General features: G+C 38.6%; 1 protein-coding gene across 1 annotated transcript; it reads left to right on the top strand.

Moving 5' to 3' along the window:
- Positions 1-690: 690 nt before the first annotated feature.
- Positions 691-1,949, top strand: LOC145588948 (uncharacterized). Its single transcript, XM_081645531.1, has 5 exons — positions 691-856; positions 956-1,301; positions 1,396-1,691; positions 1,797-1,852; positions 1,944-1,949. The coding sequence occupies exons 1-5, from the start codon at positions 691-693 to the stop codon at positions 1,947-1,949; spliced, it is 870 nt and encodes a 289-aa protein (XP_081501657.1).
- The last annotated feature ends 10,026 nt before the right edge of the window (positions 1,950-11,975 follow it).

Below are 11,975 nucleotides of genomic sequence, written 5' to 3'. Positions count from 1 at the left end.
GCTCAAAAGGTGCTACTCTAAAACAAATTAAGCTCGGTCTTGTGGGGGAAGCTCGAAAACTGATCTTCATGCGTGAGAAAGAGGCAGATGGTCAAGTAATCCCAAAAGCTAGAGAAGCTACTCTGGTTTTAGTGTACGATGAGTAGGGTATGAGAAAGGTGTTGCGCCTGAAAAGTGTTACTGAAGGGGTGGTTCAAAAATCTGTTGAAAATATTATAGGGGTTGGGGATCAAGTTTTGTTAGATGATGATGAGGGTAGAAAGAAGGAAGGGAATGTTTCTGGTAGAGTGGGGTTCAATGTGGGGGGGGGGAATGATAATGTTGGCAATATTGATGGTGGGGACATGGAGGTTCCTTAAAATAATGATAATGTGGGGAATAGGGATGTAGTAGGGAAGGGGGCTATGATGGGGGATGTAGGCGTATGTGGGGATCAACAAATTAAGGTGAGTGGTGGTAGAACTAGTAATAAAAAGTGGAAGAGAATGGAGGAAGAATATGGGGGTTGTCTTGAGTTGGCGGGGTCTGGGAGTGTGGGAGAGGCTGCTTACATAATAAAAAAAGGAGTAGTATGGGGGTGATGGGGGAGGGTGTTGTGGAGAAGAGGAGGAAAACCGAGGGTATTACTATTGTCGGGGACAGTCAAATCCAAGTAGAGGGAATTGGTGTTGCCCACTCCCTCGAATAACAATGAAAATATTGAGCTACAACGTCCAAGGGATTGGCAACCCTTGGGCGGAGAGGACTCTCCGGGACTTATGTTGGAGAGAGAAGCCGGATGTGGTGTTCTTAATGGAGACTATGATAGATGATAGTAGACTAGAGAAAATTAAAAGGAGGTGTGGTTTTGATAATGGTTTTTGAATTAGTAGTACTAGTAGATCCGGTGGTATGGGTTTTTGGTGGGGGGGTGTTATTAATACTATTTCCTATTCCACTCATCATTTTGCGATAGATGTTTGTAAGCCGGATGGTGTGCCATGGTGGAAAGCTATTGGTGTGTATGGTTGGCCAGAGACGGAAAATAAGCATAAGACTTGGGAGATGATGAGAAATCTCAAGGTTGAATGTGGTTTTCCGTGCATCATGTTTGGGGATTTTAATGAGATTGTGAGTATGAAAGAGAAGGATGAGGGAGTGGCTAGAAGGGAGTCCCTAATGGATGCTTTTCGCGGAGCTATTGATGATTGTGGTTTTAGGGACTTGGGGTATAGTGGTAGTATCTTTACATGGAAAAGGGGGAAGACAATGGAAACAACGGTGAGGGAAAGGCTTGATCGGTTCTTAGGGGATGATAGTTGGTGTGAACTATTCCCGAATTATTTTGTGAAACATCTTGTTAGAGAAGAATCGGATCACTCTCCTATTTTACTGGATAATTTGAATTATTTCGAGGAAAGGGAAATTATTTCGGTTTGAGAGTACGTGGCTTGCCAAAGATGATTTTGAAAATGTTGTGTCAGAGGCATGGAAGAATAGCTCGGGTTTATCTCTTCATATGCGAATTGCTCTTTGTGCCGAAGATTTGAAGAAGTGGGCTGCTAAGGCTTTTGGGAATACGAAGAAAAAGCTACAGAAGCTCGAGGGTGAGTTACACATGGCTCAGGGATGTGCGGTTGATGCTGTTATGTTGGCTACTTGTAATAGGTTATCGACCGAAATTGGTGAGCTTAGAAGACTTGAGGAGTCTGGTATGCTTGGGCCCGGGCAAATGAAATGCGAGATGGCGACAAAAACACAACATATTTTCATAAGAAAGCAAGTTTTTAGGTGTTACATATGTTTTAAATTTTCAGTTTTAAGGGGTTATTACTTAAGTTTTGGGTACTTAGGGGGTACTCAAATTTTCAGGGTTTGCTTAAGTTTTGTGGGGTTACTTAAGTTTTTTTAAGGGGTTACTTAAGTTTTAGTTTTAAGTTTTAAAGGGTTACGTCTGTTTTCAGTTTTAAGAGGTTACTTAAGTTTCGTGGGGTTACTCAGTTTTCAGTTTTAAGGGGTTACTTAAGTTTTGTGGGATGACTTAAGTTTTTTAAGGGGTTACTTAAATTTTCAGAAATTACTTACGTTTAGTGGGGTTACTTAAGTTTTTAGTTTTAAGTTTTAAGGGGTTACTCAAATTTTCAAGGGTTACTTAAGTTTTGGATACTTAGGGATTACTTAAGTTTTGTGGGGTTACTTAAGTTTTTTTTAAGGGGTTACTTAGTTTTTAGTTTTAAATTTTAAGGGGTTACTTAAGTTTTCAATTTTAAGGGGTTACTTAAGTTTTCGATTTTAAGGGGTTACTTAAATTTTCTGGGGTTACTTTAGTTCAGTTGTAAGGGGTTACTTAAGATTTTTTAAGGGGTTATTTAAGTTTTCAATTTTCAGGGGTAGTGTCACAAATAGTGGAGATGGCGAAGCAAGGTCAACTTCGACGGTCCCTCAAGGTAAAGAAGAGATTGTCTATAGCGGCGACGTACTGCCGTGGCGACGTACGACCACACCTGGAAATGACGACATACAGTTATTTTCGACGATGTTCCCGAAATACTGTGGAGGATTGTTACCAAGAATATTGAAGACGACGACATATGGTTATCTTCAACGATGGCGTTCACGAGGCACTGTGGGTGTTGTCACAAACAACATATGAAGCAACAGCAAACGGTTACTCCAGAGACGTGTGCTCGACGGTGCAAGATACGCGTTTCTTACCTCTTTTATCTGTTTTAACTAATGATTAGTTTGCAGGTATCGGCGTTATAAGAATGATTTGGAATCGCAAAACGTTTTGAATCATTCTCCGTCCCTATCGATACTTTGACTCTCGTTTTTTGAAACTTAAGTTTCTCCAAACTCAGTCAAAGTGGGGGCTTCTGTAGACACCCATTTGTGTCTCCCCAAAACCAAACCCAGTGATGAATGCCTTTCACGTTGTGTTATTATCGAATTAGGTGAAAGTGGTTTGAAAGTCGAGTGATGCGGTTTAGTTTTAATAAAAAAAATTTCTCTCTGTTTTTGAAAATGATTTTATTGGAAAATAGCCGAACCAGTTTACGTTTGGTCCATGATAAAGGTCCAATAATAGTGTAGTTGGATGGGGCTTGAAAAGATCTTTCCAACGATATATTATAAGATCGATTCCGATGAATATTGAGGAAGTTATGGCCAAAATACTAAATTGGGCCTGGTTAATTATTTTAAATGCGGTCCAATGATCTAGAGGAGGGCCTAATGATAATTATTATTCCTAAAACTATTAGGATTAATTATAGTTTTCTAGAAGTTTCTAGAAGGTTCCTTTTAATTCTAATATTGTTAGATTTAATAATTAATTATTTTTAATAGATTTTTATTTGGAATAAAATATCGTTTTGTTATCTTAAAAATATATTTTATCTTCTGTACGGATTCCGTAGATCAAGTTGATTAAAGATCGGATTCCGCGTGAAGAAAAACACGCTAATACAGGCTGTCGCCAAACGACAAGTCTGTCGCCGCGCGACGGACCCTGTCGCGTCGCGACAGAGTTAATTCCTGGCGACAGCGTGGAGTTTTATTCCTTATCAAATTCTATGTTTTTCCGGATTATTTTCATTATAAATAGCGTCCGAATCCCTGTTTTCAGAAATCATTCACAATTATCAATTCACATTCAATTATTCCTTATTTCTTGTTTTTTATTCTCTCAAGAATTACTGAATTCTTTTCTTTCTCTCTCTTTCTAAACTAGCTTTTTTACAAAACACAATATTCCGCATTCACAAGATTTAGAGTCTCTTAGCCAAGTTCGAAGTTGCCTTCGCCCTAGACGTGAAAGGTTGATAATTTCTAAGGGTTTGGTCCAAAACTAGTCTAAACTTTATTTAATTTGATTATAATTTAATTCTTTAATTATTCTTTATTATTTTCATTGAAGTTACTAACTTGTGTATTTTGTTATTAGAAAGAGGTACGAGGCTTCAAAGTATGTAATCTTATTACTCTCTTTCAATGTAGAAAGCATGTTTATTATTGTTTTATGCTTTCTAGTATCACGTTAGGATGTTTTTATGCTTTCTAGTATCATGTTTAGGATGCCTTTACTCTTTCTAATATCATGTTAGTACCATGTTAGGTTTGAAGCTTTGATCTTTATTGCTTAGTGACATGCTAGGGATTGGTTATTAACCTTGTTAGTATCATGCCTAGGATCTTGCTATTATTATCAAGCTTTATTATGCCTTATCATGCTATTATCATTATTGTTTATTGATTTATTATTATGTTGCTTGATTTATATTTTATTGTTATTGCTTGATCACGTCTTTTATGATTGTTAAAGGGAATTTGTACTTGAAATCACGCTTAATAAGATAATTAATAATTTGGTTTAGGCTAATGTGATTTTAATTCAAGTGATCGCCGATAATAGTATTATTTGTGCATTAATTTCAACCAACATAGATTAAACAGGGTAGGTTTAATATAATGTTTGTATGTTATTCGAAAAGCGCGCATGAATACGAGCAGAACAAAGTAGAGGCCTATTTTATAGGGCGGGTCCTTTCTTTTGTAGATTGGATTCGTACCCTCATCCCCGGACCCTATTTGGTTCAAGACCTTATGGAGTAGTTGATGGTCCTTTTGGATTGTCTTTTGGGTTTACAAGTTCCTAAAACTTGTTGGCGACTCTTTTTGCTCTTTTTCTTTCCCTTTGGAACGCCACCGTACTTTAGTGTATGATCACAGTGGGGTTCAAGTTTGGGGTTATCGTAATGCTTGAAATATTCCCTACAGTTTTTGGCGACTCCACTGGGGAGGATTTCTATTTATATTCCTGAAATTTATTTAATTTTGGCAATTATTTAGAATGAGCGGATGAGACTCGAAAAATTCTAAGTATTTCATGTGCGTGATTTGATTAACATTATTGTCATATGCATTAAAAGGTCCTCATGGGATCACCCCATGAGTCAATCCATAGGAATTTTACACGTAGGAAATTTGAGAAATATCTTTCATGACTAGAATCGAAAAGATGATGCGAAATCTGGTAAATTCGAAGAACACAGAAACTTGCCAAGGCATGTAGGAACTAGCGTCTAGAAAACAGGGCTTGTCGCCCGTAAAAAGTTTATGTCGCCTGGCGACAGAAGCTTTTTTGCGGCGACAGTCCCTGTAGTCTGGCGCCATGTTCTTCCAATACCGAGCCAGGGGTCTGCCTTCTTGCTTTGACCATTTCTAGCATTGTTGGCTTGATTTTTCTTATTGATTGAGTCATTTTCTCACTTTTCTGAACCCATATGTGTTCTACATATGGAAATAACCCTCTGGGGGTTCCTGCTTCACCTGCCCAATGGAATATTCCACTATCATGTGCAAAGTTCAGATTTGGGTACGTGTAATGTTTGTGAATCCACCAAACCATGGAGTCGAGTTCGATTTCATCACGCACTCGCGGAATCCTGTCCATTCGCTCCAACCCTCCCGGTAGGCTTGTGTGCAATGCATATGGATTCTTAACCATGGACCTTTTTGACTTAACCCATATCCTCGAACTTTAGAGAACTAGAGCCATGGTTAGGTTGCAAACTCATCTTGTGACTATGTGAACTACTTGTGCACCCTTGCTTGTATTTATTATATATGTGCTAACCGTTTGTTTGACTTGTGATTAAGACTAAATAAATTGACTAATGACTAAAAGGACTTTGTCTAATTAATTAATTAATTTTGAATTAATTAAAGGCTAATAAATTAATCAATTCGACTTAATATGACTTTAGGCATGTCCATTTAGAGTAAAATTACTGGAAATAGTCCAGATTAATGTTCCAGCAATGGCGCAGGAATTTGGACTGTGGCGCTGCAGTTTAGCGTCTGTCGCGTGGCGACAGGCTCTAAACCGTGGCGACAGTCCTGTTGTTTTAGCGACAGTCCTGTTGTTTTAGCGACAGTCCAGTTTTCTTGCTCGAGTCACCACGACGAGTCCAATTAACAGTCTACTAATCGGATTAATCAGTTTGTTAATGGTTCAAAACATGTTTAAGTCTTTAATTGAGTTTAGGCACTTAAAGTCCCATGGTCATACACTAGTAGTCAAAGCATGTCACTCACATACACATAAAGCACACACATAACATGTTTGTCACATTATGACCATGTCTAGAGAGTCTTGAATGCGTGTTTTCCGTCATTTTTTTTAGGGGGGTAAGTCGGATATTAATCCTCCAATTTTTAAATTCCCTTAAAATATATATACCCCATTTTTTCACTTTTTCTTTTAAATCTTTTGAACATAAAGTCAAGTCAATTAGAGTCGAGTATTAAAACAAATATGGTTTAAATTACAGCGCGTGGTCAAGAAAGGAAGGGCGTTTAATCAAGGACAACACTTTTGTTCAAGTCTTACTTTTTAACAAACCAGTCGGTAGGAAAAGGAAAGCTAAGAAGGCAATGGCTAGTCAAGAAGAACTTAATGAAGTCAAGGGACAGGTAGCCAACTTGGCTGAAATGCTGTAAAACCTATCGTTGCAAATAAGTAATCCTGAAAAACAAAATCAAATGGACCTAATCCAGGAAAGCTTGGGCAAATTGTCCAGCGACTTTAGATTTCAAGAGATTAGCTCCCAAGGGGTCTCGGTGGATAAGGACCTTCTCCCACAAAAGTTCAATCCCAATGATATCCCTAAGTTCAAGGCTATGGACAATCCTTATTTTCATTTAAGAGCTTTTGAAACTGTAATGAGTATTAAGGGGATAGATAGAAAAGCATTTCATTCTGTATTTTCATTATCCTTAGAAGCTGTATGTCAACAGTGGTACTTTTCACTTGATAAAGAAAAAACCTCTAGTTGGGAATCTATTGTGAGCGCTTTCATTGAAAGGTATAAATGCAATATACAAATTGAAACTGATCATAGAGAATTAGAAATGCTAAAAGAAAAAGAAAATGAAGGTTTCACCTCCTTCTTTAATAAATGGAGGGAAACTACTGCAAAAATGGTTGAAGTGCCTAGTGAAAAGGAATCCGTTAGGATGTTCATTAAGAACCTCCAATAAAAATACTCTAAGCACCTTAAGTACCAAAGCAACTTAAACACTTTCAAAGCTGTATATGATATTGGAATTAATATTGAAGATGACCTTGCTAAACAAAAAGTTGCTAATAACAACTCAAGTAGTGGCTGGAAAAATAAGAAGAACGACAATCCTTCTTCATCCAAATCTACCCACTCAAATAATGTTAGCACTTTTCCTCTAAATGAAGTTTTGGCAATGAATAATAATCAAGGACAAAATAAACCATTTAGAAAGAATTATACTCCTATTGGCATGAGTTATGACACCGCATTTGATCGCTTACATGCAAAAGGTCTTATAACTCCTATTGGACCATTTGGGGACCCACCTGTCGAAAGGAGAACGGCTAGCTGGAACCCAAATGCACATTGCAAATATCACCAAGGTAGAGGTCATCCTACAGAAAATTGTTGGAGACTAAAGGAAGCCATTCAAGACTTGATCGATAGTAACAAGCTCCCATTGCCTCCTGCAAGTAAGAAACCAAGTATCAATACCGCACCGCTGTCGGATTCCTTAGCTATTTCCGACGAAGAAAACCAAGAGGATCCATCTAGCCTCATAGAGCCTATCAAGACCATTGAAGAAGAAATCTTCGAAGATGCTCTCGAATTCCATGGCCAGGAACCTGCAACCAAGCAAGAAGTAGTGGCATTGACATTAATATTGACAGAATTGAAAAAGTTGATCTCACAAACCTTTGAGGCTATAAAAGAGAAAAATGAGTTACTTAAAAATAGACCCCCACCTAAACAAAAGAAACCTTTTTCTCTCCAAGTAATTGACACTCCCAAAAAGAATAATAGAAAGTATACTCCAATTGGGACGTCATACACAAACATGTTCAAAATGCTCTTCGAGAATGGTAAAGTTCAACCTCTCGAACCAAGACCATTTGAATCACTGAAAAGAATAGACAAATATTATTGTTCATATCATCAATCAGGGGGACATATAATAGAACAATGCTTCAAGTTTAAGGACTTGGTTCAACGTTTGATTGATGAGAAGAAATTAGTTCAACTTCCACAAGATGCCATGATTAATGGAGTATGGGACAGTGACGATGAAGATGTTTACCTTAAAGACATTGAAGAAACTCCTTTATCAACAATATACCCAGTAAGTGACATTTGGGACGAGGAAGATTCACCCATAGATGTCCTCACTAGGTCCGGGAGAATACAGCCTCCCATTTCAACACAACCTATACCTTCTATTCAGCAAATTCCCGTGCCTATTATAGAAGACAACGATGTTGTAAAACAGTTAAAAAAGACTAAAGTGGAAATGAATGTATGGAAACTTTTAGCCACATCTCGGGAACATAGAGTTGCAGTCATGGATGCGCTGGCTAAAGTAGGCATAGATTCGGACACTACTCCTGAGGGACTCGCTAACTTCCTCACGAGTGACCTCCCAAGTCCAATCAATTTAGTCACTTTTTCGGATAAGGATCTACCACCGGAAGGTGACAAACACAATAAAGCTCTAAACCTCACAGTCATATGCAAAAGAATCAATGTCCCCATGACTCTTGTGGATAACGGTTCAGCAATTAATGTGTGCCCACTCAGAACCGCAAGGATGTTGGGAATAAGAGATGAGGAATTATCCCCATCAACTCAAGGCATAAGAGCTTATGATAACTCACGTCGTCAAGCACTAGGGACAATTACCATGAATATAACGGCAGGTGCAATTGAGCATGCCACTACATTTCAAGTAGTAGATATCAAAGCATCTTTTAACTTGCTATTGGGACGCCCTTGGCTTCATGATTTAAAGGCCGTCCCTTCATCTCTTCATCAACAAGTAAAGGCCATAGTTGGAGGCATTCCAATTACCATTGATGCTTCATCTATGAGAATCAAAACAGTAGAAAATCCACTAATTAATGTGGAACATGATGAAAATGATGAAGATTTGTGGGGCTTTAGCGAAGAGGTCTCCTTAATAAAGGAAGATGAAAGGACCCCTCTTCATTACGACCTCCACTCAAACATGACAACGAATGCTATCCTAAGAAAGCAAGGACATTTTCCTGGAATGACTCTAGGAAAGAAGAAAGGAATAGCTAAACACATGGGCTTACCTGGCCTCCCTGAACTGGATACTTTCGGACTTGGTTTTGAACCAACTCGCGAAGACCTTAAGCGGGCCCAGGAAAAATCAAGAGCACGAAGAAATGCCCGCACGCAAAAAAGGGAGATACCCATGGATCAATATCCTCTCACTTTAAATGGACAATTTATAAGAGAAGGAGAGGACTATCCTTGTCATGAATTCCCCGAACCCTTCGTTGTAAATGGTATAAGACAACCTGGGTTCGAAATCTTTCTGGATTGTTGCTTCCTAGACGGGATCCCAGCTCCAATTTATAAGGAGAAAGCACCTCCTTATTTCGACTTTAATGTCATGGGACTCCTCTTTGGAAGGGAAAAGAATGAATCAAGATACACGGAGGATGATTCTTCACTTATCCAAGCAGTTCTCCAAAGTGAAAGTTTTGACCCCTCCGAATTTATCACTCCAATAAAAGATCAAGAGCGTGGATGGCGCAAGACGATGAAGGTAACCACTACAAATGGAAAGAAGATTTCAATGACTACAGGACAAGGACCAATGTTCGAAGAATCGTCTGAGTCAGAGTCTGAGTTAGAGTCTTCCCCTATCGAGTCTTCTAAGTCTTTAGTTGTAGCACCCTTATCTTCTATTTCTACTCCTAGGATAGTTAGCAATCAAGTCCCGACGGACATTTCTTTATTTGATGTAATGATTTCTGAATTTAATAATATGTCTTCTTCCTCGTATTCTTCTTGTTCTTCTTTATCTAAAGATGACGAGCATTGCTTAACTAATGATGAAAATGATAAAGAAATAATTAAAGCAATGGAAACACTTGAAAATAAGACACCGATAATTGAGGATACAGAAACGGTTGATATCTCAAAAGATCCAACCATTAAAAGAGAAGTTAAAATCGGGCTAACACTAAACAAAGAAGAAAGAACCGATTTAATTAATCTACTTAAAGAATTTATCGATGTATTCGCTTGGTCATACGAAGATATGCCAGGCATTAATAGAGAAATAGCTCAACACACAATACCATTAATTCCAGGAATGAAACCTGTAAAACAAAAGTTACGTCGAATGAAACCCGACGTGGCTCTTAAAATAAAAGAAGAAGTACAAAAACAAATAACTGCAGGTTTTATCAGGGTATCCAAATACCCCGAATGGGTCGCCAATGTTGTCCCGATTCCGAAAAAAGATGGTAGAGTTCGAATGTGTGTCGACTATCGAGATTTAAATAAGGCAAGTCCAAAGGACGACTTCCCTTTACCACACATCGATATTTTGGTAGATAACACAGCAAATCATGTACTTCTCTCATTTATGGACGGGTACGCAGGATACAATCAAATCCTCATGGCCGAAGAGGATATGGAAAAGACAACATTCATAACACCTTGGGGTACTTATTGCTACACGGTAATGCCATTCGGGTTAAAAAACGCGGGTGCTACTTACCAACGAGCAGCAACTGCCCTACTCCATGATATGATGCATAAAGAAGTGGAGGTCTATGTGGATGACATGATTGTAAAATCAAAAGACCGCCAAGGACACCCAATAGCCTTTAAAAAGTTCTTTGAAAGACTAAGAAAATACAACATGAGATTAAACCCCTCCAAATGTGCTTTTGGAGTTACCTCAGGGAAACTCTTGGGATATGTCATAAGCTCTAGAGGAATAGAGATAGATCCCACCAAAATTAAAGCAATCATGTCCAGGCCACCGCCCAAAACCGTAAAGCAAATTCGGGGATTTATTGGCCGGTTGCAATACATAAGTAGGTTCATATCCAAGCTGACCATGATATGCGAACCAATATTCAAGAAGCTTAAGAAAAATGTACCAATCATATGGGACGATGAGTGTCAAAAAGCCTTTGAAAAGATCAAAGCCTATCTCTCGAATCCTCCCGTATTAGCTCTAGCACTCCCTGGAATACCCTTAAGACTATACTTAACCGTCACAAAGGAAACAATGGGAGCTATGCTTGCACAAGAGGTAGAAAGCAAAGAAAATGCTATTTATTACCTAAGTAAGAAGATGCTCGAGTATGAAACACGCTACACACCATTGGAAAAGCTGTGCCTCGCGCTGGTGTGGGCCACAACTAAATTAAGACATTACATGCTCGTACATACCGTTTACGTAGTCTCACGAATGGACCCAGTAATCCATGAAGGTATATGTGGAACACATGTTAATGGCAAAATGCTAGTCCAAAAGATAATGCGAGAAGGATATTACTGGACTACCATGAATAGAGATTGTCATCAATATGTAAAAAGATGCCCAAAATGTCAAATTTACGCAAACTTGCAACATATCCCACCTTCTCTTCTCTACACCTACACCTCACCATGGCCTTTCTCTACATGGGGAATAGACATAATCGGAAAGATTACACCTCTCGGAACAGGAGGTCACGAATACATCTTAGTTGCAATAGATTACTTCACAAAGTGGGTGGAAGCACAATCATATGCCAAGCTCACTGCCAAACATGTAGCACTCTTTATCGAAAGAAACATAATTTGTCGATATGGAGTCCCACATGAAATGATAAGTGACAATGGAACTCACTTTCAAGCCGAATGTGAAGAATTGCTACAAAGATATGGAATTCAACATCACCATTCTTCACCTTATAGACCTCAAGCAAATGGAGCAGTTGAGGCCGCTAATAAAAATTTGAAAACGATCATCGAAAAAATGACTGAAAATTATAAGGATTGGCCTGATAAACTTCACTTCGCACTATGGGGTTATCGCACGTCAATCCGAACATCAACAGGAAATACGCCATTCAACTTAGTATATGGAATGGATGCCGTACAACCTGTAGAGTTAGA

This window comes from Chenopodium album, chromosome 17 (assembly GCF_948465745.1).
Source record: "Chenopodium album chromosome 17, dcCheAlbu1.1, whole genome shotgun sequence".
NCBI lineage: Eukaryota > Viridiplantae > Streptophyta > Magnoliopsida > Caryophyllales > Amaranthaceae > Chenopodium > Chenopodium album.
Note: the sequence above shows the minus strand (reverse complement) of the source record. Positions and strands in the feature narration are given on the sequence as shown.

Coding starts and splice junctions, on each gene's coding strand:
- LOC145588948 (XM_081645531.1), top strand. CDS start 691: ATGAAAATATTGAGCTACAACGTCCAAGGGATTGGCAACCCTTGGGCG. Junction 1,302..1,395: donor TTCTTAGGGGATGATAGTTG/GTGTGAACTATT, acceptor AATTATTTCGAG/GAAAGGGAAATTATTTCGGT. Junction 1,692..1,796: donor TAGAAGACTTGAGGAGTCTG/GTATGCTTGGGC, acceptor TTAAATTTTCAG/TTTTAAGGGGTTATTACTTA.